Raw genomic sequence first — 9,184 nt, forward strand, 5'->3', positions numbered from 1 at the left:
TTAGTGTCACTTTGAAAGGACACACATCCAGCATTGACATATTTGTTCTTTCAATTTTTGATAAAGATTACAGTGAATTGAGATGTAACTTGGCCCAGAGGTACGGTAGGACGCCCAGAGTAAGAAAGTGTTGAAAGTTGGACATCAACTATTATGGATGATTTTTAATGAATTTTTGAAATTTCCATAATTGTAGTGTATTGGCTGTATTGAATTGCATATAAATGTCCTTTGATTTTTGAGGAATTTTACAGTAAATCTGGATGAAACTTGGCACACAGGTAGAGTAGGTGTCCCAGAGAAGGAATGTGTTGAAAGTTGTACCTCAACTATTCAGGATGATTTTGAATGAATTTTTGAAAATTGAGAGAATCCTATTGTATTGACTGTATTGGATTGAATAGAAGTTTCCATTAATTTCTGAGGAATTTTACAGTGAATCTGGCTGAAACTTGGCACACAGGTACAGTAGGTGTACTAGCGGAGGGATGTGTTGAAAGTTGGACCTCAACTACTAAGGATGATTTTTAATGAATTTCTGAAAAAGACATAATTGTATTGACTGTATTGGGCTGTTCCATTGTAATTTGTGTGCGCGAGTATAGGCTTTCAATCAGGATATAAAGCGAAAAGGCGCTACGGTAAAGACTGGTGTAAAAGCGCAAGGAAATTTATGCGGCGGATAAGAGGCGGCTGGCTTGACCGCGGCTCACAAATGACGGCTCACTTTACCGCGGTAAGCGTGCAGACCCTGAATTGGGACAACAGGGACACAGCCAACGTCCTTGAAATCCGGGAAACTGAGGACGCAGAGGCACTGGAGTAACCTTCGTCGCCTCGCTGTGACGTAATGGGCCCTCGAAGGCTGCAGCCCCGGACTTAGCTGTTAGCAGCTGTTAGCCTGTGGAGCTGTCATCACCGACCCCGACACTCCGCGGATAAACCGTCACACCGTGAGTTTAATCACACTGTCGGAGGGACTTTAGGACCGTTAGCTTAACGGTCAGCTTTGCTCCCTCCGAGCGGAGATTTTCATATTAAAATAGAAGTTTCTATGTTTAATGTAGTGTACAGTGGGAGAAACTCGTCCAGCTGACTTCTTCAGTCTCAGCTGACTGCAGGTTTCCAACCTTATATAGACAGATCAAAGATCACTGTCATAGCCGATCAATGATCAATCACAGTTTGCATATCATTGATCATAAACTGACCTCACAGCCCGTTGTGAGTCAGGGGTGCTAGTGTCAGCCATTGAGCACAAGTTCTGTTTATAAAGTCGAAACCTGATGATGACGAAATGTTTCTCCCACTGAAAGCGTGCAGCCTTCCTGGACCCTGACCCTAGCCCTGACCCCTTCCTGGACCCTGACCCTAGCCCTGACCCCTTCCTGGACCCTGACCCTTTTTCAATCTTAATTGAAGATTTTAATATGTGGGTATTGACTTTTCAGGTTTAGTTTTTCCTTGTAAGATAATTCTTCATAATTAAACAAGAGGAATAATAGTGTGATGTCTTGTATTCATCATGAAGGTATAATTTGATATATAATAGTTTTGATTTTGTGCAAAGTATCGGATCAGTGTAGCCTGAACTTTACTGTCAGGTGGTCTCTGAGCCACTTCCTGTTTGCAGTGGTGATAGACGGGTGGCGTCACCTCTGCAAAGAGGTGAGTGCAGGCAGGGAGGAGAGGAGAAGGAGAGCAGTATGAGTGCCGGAGGAGGTTTAAAGGTGGCAGTGAGACCTGCTGTGATGGTTGGAGATGAGCGGGAGCGAGCAGAGCGGGTTACCCTGATGAATCCTCACCTGGCAGGTGTTCGATCCCTGCTCTCAGCTTCATCTACACCAATGTTCTGCTGTCCTGACAGTTTAGGAAGTTTCACATAAATAAGCGTCTGAATCTAAGTACACAAAGTGTTACCACAGATTATATTTCATTGGCTGTTCACCAGCGAATTAACCAATCAGACAGCTCGCCTATTCCTCAGGTTACTCATGACATTTTTTAACGTTTAGGTGAAGAAGGATGCTGTCTGCAGTGAGAGCTGCTCGGTGCGCCGTCAGATACCTCAGGGGTATCCGTACCTCTGCCATGGACACAGGTGATACACGCACACACACAAAAGAAAACACTGATGGAGGAGAGCAGTGAGGGAAGGAAAAAGAGTGAGTGGGGTTTAAAGTCTGGAGTGTTTCAAAGATTAACTTCATCGACTGCTGCTCGCTCAAACATTAACTGTGGTGAAGCAGATAAGAGCAGCTCATTGTTCTCTCGGGCCTTTCCCCTCCTGCTCCGTGACAGGTAAACAGGAAGCAGCTCACTGACATGCTTGTGTGTGAGATGATGAAGTCGGAACATTTAAATAATCTGAGTCCTGCTAATCTGAGGCAGTTAATCCGGCAGAAAGACCCCAGAATAAAGACCACAACAGGATTAGCCAACGGTAAGAGATCATCTGAACTGGACAGGCTTAGGACAGACTCGGGACAGCTTAGAGGTGAAATTTCTGCTGATTTGTTGGTTTAGTAAAGGAGCTGCTTTAGCGAATTAGCGTCCAGTAAGAACGTTAGCTTGTTCTAACAGTAAACATGTATACTCTCGAGTCATCCTCAGCTAGTATCCATGAGTGTTGTGGACGTGTCTCCCAGAGTGTCTGGGGGGTGTATGGGGTATCAGGTCAGGTGCATGCTGGACTCAGCCAGGCGGTGGAGGGTTTGGGGTCCTCAGGATGTGGTCCTTCTGGCTTCGCTGACTGGCAGCCTCCAGCTTCCTCTGGGCTGCTTTTCAGCCGAGGGTGAAGCAGCAGGAATGAGAAACGGCTGCTCCAAGTCTGAAAAAGGGTGGAGTGCTCGCTCCGGGTTGGCGAGGATTTTCTGCCTCCAACACGTCAGGTTGACGAGTTTGAGCAGATTGATTGACAGGTTGGTGTGGAGGCTGGAGCTGGTGCGGTGCAGCGAGGGTGGAGGTGTCGACGTACTGGTTCCTGCCCTCAGCGGGAACCGGTGACCACGAGCTCTGGAAATGCCTGAAAAGGATGATGTCATCCCGCAGAGCTGCCCGGACGGTCAGGGCTTCTTGGTTTTTCTCTGTTGTAACGTGTATGTGTGTGTGTTTCAGGATACCAGCAGGCTAATGTGGTCGTCCTGCCAAACCAGCTCGCCGATGACTTCCATGCCTTCTGTCGCAGTAACCCCGCCCCCCTGCCGCTCCTTTATCGCAGCCAGTCGGGAGAGACTTCCTGTCCGCCTCTGGCTCAGCACGCTGACATCAGGTAGGACTTCCTGTCCTCTCAGACGTGCTGCAGAAGGTTTACGTTTGGTTCTGTGAGCCGATGATTTTAAATCACAGACGTTTCCTGAGTCCATTCACATCGTTCTCCATGCAGCACAAAGCTCCTGCGGACTCTCAGTAACCTTTGGAGCGCTCGCCTGTGAGGCGAGAGCAGAGTTTACTCAGAAAACAAGCACATCACATTATAAAATCTGCTCATTTTGAATTTGATTCAGAAAAGCTGGAACAAAGAAGAAGGTGTTTGATCCTGATGTGATGAAATGATTGAACTTCTTTTCTGCAAACTGAGAGGAGCGAGCAGGAAGAGACAGACGCCAGACCAGACAGACGGTTTGGTGGATGTTTGTTTCGGACACCCCTCAGCCTGAGAGGACGGTGGCCGGGCCGGCAGGTGCTGTGACACCACGGGTGCATCGACCAGAAGCCTGAGGGCTCACAGAGTTCTTATTTTTCTGCCCTATACCCGTCTGACTCCAACGAAGGGCGGAGCTTTCCGACTGTGTCTGTTTTATTTTTCCTGATCGAGTGTTTCCTGGTTGTGTTTCCTGTAGGACGGACATCTCGCAGTACTGTGTGTATGAGGATGGTCGGCTGGTGAAAACCGTCTCCAGCCTGCAGACGTACAGTGACGCACACAGGTAATGTTGAACATGAGTCGGGGTAATCATTGAGCCTCAGCCGTGACTGCGTCCTGGTAATAACTTACTGTTGAAATGGGCTCTGGTTAAAGCATAGCGACGTCTCCGGCAGGATCTGTCCTGAAATCTAAACGTGCTTTCAGCTTGTATCCCAGGAATTACTCTACACCAGCTCCTCCGTGCTGCTTTCACTGAAAAGTCGACATTAAAGCACAAACACAAGCTGCTGCTTCCTGCCTCACCTGTTGTTTCCTGTAGCATAACAGTCAGTGATCAGCCTCCCTCTGCCTCGCAGGTCTCCACCCGGGCAGCAGGCGGAGCGTCCCGGGTCGTGGTCGGACATGGTGTGTTTCTATCTGGGCTGCAGCTTTGGCTTCGAGGGCCGACTGAAAGAAGCCGGAGTCCCCGTCAGGAACGTGGAGCAGGGCAGGAACGTCAGCATGTACAGGGTACGCTGGGCCGCGCTGGGTCGCTGACAGTGTGCTGTGCAGCTCCGGCTGAAGCACTGTGGGTGCAGTGACAGGATCAGTCAGTCGAGCAGATGTTTTGGTTGGATCATCATCAGTGATTTTATAACCAGTCGTGTTTTCTCAGTATTCATTTATGCTCTCAGGTCCAGTCGACTTCCTGAATTATTTCACGTTCACTGTGACACACTCGTGAAGTGTCCGAGGGGTAGAAGTGAAGTGGGAGTAGTCACGCCCACCAGCAGCGCTTGTGTCATTCTGTCGCTAAACACGAGCTCGGAAATTCTCAGTGAATTCTGATGAAACTCTGCAGGAGCGTAGAGCGGGGTCATGTGACAGTGCACATTTGGGATCACGCTTCTCCACCAGCTCATCAGTGTGTGTGTGTGCGTGTGTGTGCGTGTGTGTGCGTGCAGACTGCAGTTCCCTGTGTTCCTGCAGGAGCGTTCAGCTGCCCTCTGGTGGTCACCATGCGTCCCATCCCAGCTGCTCTGTTGGATGCAGCAGTGAAGGTCACTCATCTCAACCCACTGGCACATGGAGCTCCTGTACACATAGGAGATCCAGGTACACACACACACACACTCACCTGCAGCTCCTCTAACAGCCAGCAGAGGCAGCAGTGAGTCAGTCTCCATGTTAAAATCTTACAGCAGAGAAAACATGTTTACAGGATGATACACAAACTGTTTGGCCTCTGAGGTCTCTTCAGAACAACAGTTTAGGCTGCATTATTAGGGGCATGGCCTCTGTGACTGACAGGTGGATGGTGACACAGGTGGCTGTTTCTGCTAGCTGCCTGCTAGCTTCACCTCAGCTAATCTGAACAAAACTCAGATGATGAGGCTTCAAAATGTGGTGTCGAGATGACTGTGGCCATCTTTTATATACAGTGTGTCTGTGTGTGTGTGTGTGTGTGTGTGTCTGTGTGTGTGTCTGTAGCTCTCCTCGGCATCCAGGACCTGTCCAGGCCGGATTATGGTGATGCGGTGGAGCTGCAGCCTGGTGATGTCACAGTCTTTTGGGCGTGTGGTGTGACCGCGATTGAGGCGATCCTCAGCAGCAGTGAGCACTCTGATTGGCTGATACTGTGCTTACATCACAGCCTGCAGAGGACCTGAACAGTTTGTCTCTTTCAGAGCCTCCGTTGGCCTTCAGCCACTCGCCCGGCTGCATGTTCCTCACCGACATTCCTGACTCACCTACTTCCACCATAACTCCGCCCACTGAGGCCAAACCCCATCCTGAGCTGACCCCCCTGTGCTTCCAGGTGTCCCAGAATCCCTTGCTGTACAGCCTGGTCTCTCAGGGGACGGCGGCGAAGATCAGACAGCTGGAGGTGATGATCGGAGAAGATCCAGGTAGAAGGCCCAGGATGCTTTTTTTTAGGAGCGAATAACTGAGCTGATGATGGAGCAGGTAGAGCCTGATGAAGCTCCTCAGGTGTTTCAGCTTAGTCCATGACTAAAGTTTATTCTACAGAAAAACAAACAGGCCATAAAAAACCAGCTGTGGATTCTTTAAAGTCCTCACAGTCTGCCAGTTACACCTGTGCATGGCGTCCACGCCGCGCGCACAGACATGTGAAGCTCCTTTACTGTCATACGGGTGGTGCTGCTTTTTATTATTGTGCATCACAGAGGCTACTACACCTGCAGCGTGTTTAATGAAGGGACAGTTTTTGGGGGTTTTCTGCCAGTTTACCTGCAGACTGAACTTTAGTTGTCCTTTCACCTGCAGCCAGAGCTCCTCAGGAGTTTCATGTGGTCGTCCTCCTACCTGCCCGTCTGAGCAGCACCTGTCGGGTCGCCGCTTCCTGTTCTTCTTTGTTTGAACGTTTGTGTCTGTGCGTCTGCAGGTGAGCGAGGGATCAGAGCTTTATTCGTTCAGGATGAACTCCTGCGCTCCTGTCTGGCTCTATCCCATTCCTCCTCTGTTGCCATAACAACGGGCTTCCCAACACACTACATGCACAGGTACACACACACACACAGCTTCCTGGTTCTGTGTGACCAGGAAGTTCAACATCGGATTATATCAGACTGTAAACAAATGATGGCGGTGGCGTCAGACGCTGCCTCCATCATTTGTTTGCAGTCTGTGATGGGGGAGAGGTCACGAGTAACGCAGGTGATTCTCAGCGTTTGCGTCTCCTCTTCAGCCCTCCCGATGAAACCGACGGCCCACCAGGAGCAATTGCCATGGCAACCATGCTGCTGTCTCTGGGGAAACAGGTGACCATGGTGACGGATCGCCGGGCGCTGGAGATGAACCGCACCATCATCGATGAAGCAGTGAGGACGGGTGAGAGTTTTAAATCTGCTCTGGGATGAATTTAATTTAGAAATGTTCAGAATGAGAAAATAAAATGTGACTTTCAAAATAAAGTGCAAGAAACTGCTGTGATGTCACCCTCAGGAGTCCTGAAGGATGCTATCCCATTGGTCACATTTGAAGACGGTGGTCCAGACGCTGCGCGGCACTTCCTGTGTCACCATGGAGACCCTAACAAGCCCAGGTGAGCTGGCGTGTGAGGCACCTTCATGGATGGGCTGGATTTGTTGGTCCAGCTGAGCTGTGCATGATGGGAAAAAGTCCAGTTTACTAGTCGCAGTCAGAGATCAGCAGCTCTCCATCACAGACCTGCTCCACCCTCTGCAGCGAGTCCAAACACACGTGAGGACTGTCATGTGACGAGTCACCTGACTTCAAACCCCGTGAGCCCATAAAATAACGACATGCGGTGTGTGCAGCAGGAGTGCTGCTGTGACCAAAGCAAAAGGACACGTGTAACATTACGATGATGTCATCATAATGCAGAAAACCTCAAAAACAAATAAAAAGCATCTCTGAGTGTTCGGCTGAACAGAGAAAGAAGAATCTGCAGGTTTGTGAATCATCAGACCACACATGAGCCCAAACAACAGGAAACGTGCACAGACTGTTCTTTAACTTTCTCATGCATACAGCCCCTCTTATTCACACCTGCACAGGTACAGCTGCAGGTTCTAATGTGACACTGATGCTCGTTACCAGATTTGACCACCTGGTGGCGATAGAGCGCAGCGGACGCGCCGCAGATGGGAACTACTACAACATGAGAGCAGTGAACATCAAACATCTGGTGGATCCCGTGGACGACCTGTTCATCGCTGCCAAGCACATACCTGGAATCGGCACCACAGGCGGGAACCCTCCCACCATCTGATCATTACACTCTGTGATAAATCCAGCAGCCAATCACGACTCAGCCTTACAGGAGACTGAACGATTTGTGTGTCTGTGTGTGCGTGTGTGCAGGAATCGGTGATGGTGGGAACGAGCTGGGGATGGGGAAGGTGAAGGAGAAGGTGCAGAGCCTGATGCCCAAAGGCGGTCTGATCGCCTGTGAGGTTCCTGCAGACCACGCCGTCACCGCAGGTACGGCCTCTGCGAACACAGCAGCTGTCGCAGCATCATGCTGCTCACTAGTGTGAGCTGCAGGTCAGTTTGAACTAACCCTGTGCTCCATCTTCTCTGACCTCCTCCCGTGCTCCTGCAGGCGTGTCTAACTGGGGAGGCTACGCTGTGGCCTGCGGGCTCTACCTGCTCCACACCTGCCCAGCACACCTGCGCTACCTGAGGAAGGGGCTGGGACTGGAACCTGTGACCTCCACGGAGCAGCTGCAGGACTGGACCACTAACCTGCCGTCTGTGGAAAAGGTAACACACAAATGCTTAATAACTCATTAACAAGCACCAAATGTGCCCCCGCAGCCTGATCTGGAGCCTCTGTGCCTGTAAATACTCACAGCAGGAATCTAACGTGAAGCTAACGTGAAGCTAACGTGACTTGATTAAATAGACTGTAGTTAATGCTGGCGGACGATCTCATCTCCCTCTCTCCCTAAATCCAGGAGGAGTCCTTCCTCTCCACTCTGGTCCGGTTTGGGATCCGAAGCGGGAAAACTGGTCACCTGGCCATGGAGGTGGATGGCCTGACCTTTCACCCCACCCACTCTGACATGATCACCAGACTGCTGGAAGCGACACGAGGAGGGCGCGGCACGTTTTAATCAGAACTCTTTATTATTCCCTGATGTGATCCCAATCCTGATGCAGGGAAACACAGAGGAAGGAGGAGAGGAGTGTGAGGGTGCTTAGCTGCTGCCTGGTAACCGCTCAGCCTGCCTTTAAATGCTCACAAAGCAGAGTGACCCCCGCGAGATGCATCGCTGCTTGTACCGTGTGAGCAGATGTACAGATTTTATTGCAGCACTCATCATCGTTGATGAGGATGATGAGGGAACATGTTTGGGTGGAGGCTGTGAAAGGCTCCGCCCATGCCCCACAAATCAGTTTGTTCTGGAAGCGCCTCAGGCCACGTGAACCGTTTGTGCTCCTGCAGCTGGAAGGATGTCCACCTCGAGGTGCAGAGCTGAGGGAAGCAGCTGAAATGTGTCTCGACTGTCAGTCAAAGAGGCCACGCCCCCATTAATGCAACCTTTAAACCTTAATAATGATAATAATAATAATGAGTTAATACAAGTTAACCTGGTGTTACGAGGGAGAAAATTGTCTCTAGAGACCAAACAGTTTGTGCATCAGGCTGCGAGCAGGTTTCATTTTACCTGGGAGTCTATGGGACCGACTCACTGCTGCCTCTGCTGGATGCTGGGGGAACTGCAGGGTAAAATCGTCCTCTCTCTGTGTTTGTCAGTAAATGAGCTGAAGAGGATTTATGTTTTGTAGAAATGAGATATGAATAAAAGAATCTGCTCAAACCTGGCATTAAACAGCTTTCTTTTA

The 9,184-nt window shown here is 50.0% G+C and overlaps 1 protein-coding gene across 1 annotated transcript; it reads left to right on the forward strand.

Annotated features, from left to right (window-relative positions):
• Window positions 1-630: 630 nt before the first annotated feature.
• dglucy (D-glutamate cyclase) lies at window positions 631-9,184 on the forward strand. The gene is made up of 15 exons (XM_005751749.2): window positions 631-953; window positions 2,016-2,101; window positions 3,118-3,271; window positions 3,843-3,929; window positions 4,225-4,378; window positions 4,813-4,963; window positions 5,339-5,461; window positions 5,536-5,757; window positions 6,255-6,372; window positions 6,558-6,700; window positions 6,815-6,914; window positions 7,433-7,581; window positions 7,697-7,816; window positions 7,938-8,098; window positions 8,293-9,184. Exons 2-15 carry the CDS (start codon window positions 2,026-2,028, stop codon window positions 8,449-8,451), a joined length of 1,917 nt encoding a protein of 638 aa, XP_005751806.1. The 5' UTR covers window positions 631-953; window positions 2,016-2,025; the 3' UTR covers window positions 8,452-9,184.

The sequence above is a fragment of the Pundamilia nyererei genome, unplaced genomic scaffold, assembly GCF_000239375.1.
Source record: "Pundamilia nyererei isolate P.nyererei 1_Seehausen unplaced genomic scaffold, PunNye1.0 scaffold00325, whole genome shotgun sequence".
In the NCBI taxonomy this organism is placed as follows: domain Eukaryota; kingdom Metazoa; phylum Chordata; class Actinopteri; order Cichliformes; family Cichlidae; genus Pundamilia; species Pundamilia nyererei.

Bases quoted from the DNA above. Each gene is read 5' to 3' on its own strand.
- dglucy (XM_005751749.2), top strand. From the start codon at position 2,026: ATGCTGTCTGCAGTGAGAGCTGCTCGGTGCGCCGTCAGATACCTCAGG. The intron at 7,582-7,696 runs GCGGGAACCCTC...GCGTGTGTGCAG, and splicing joins ACCTGGAATCGGCACCACAG to GAATCGGTGATGGTGGGAAC. The intron at 7,817-7,937 runs GTACGGCCTCTG...GTGCTCCTGCAG, and splicing joins AGACCACGCCGTCACCGCAG to GCGTGTCTAACTGGGGAGGC.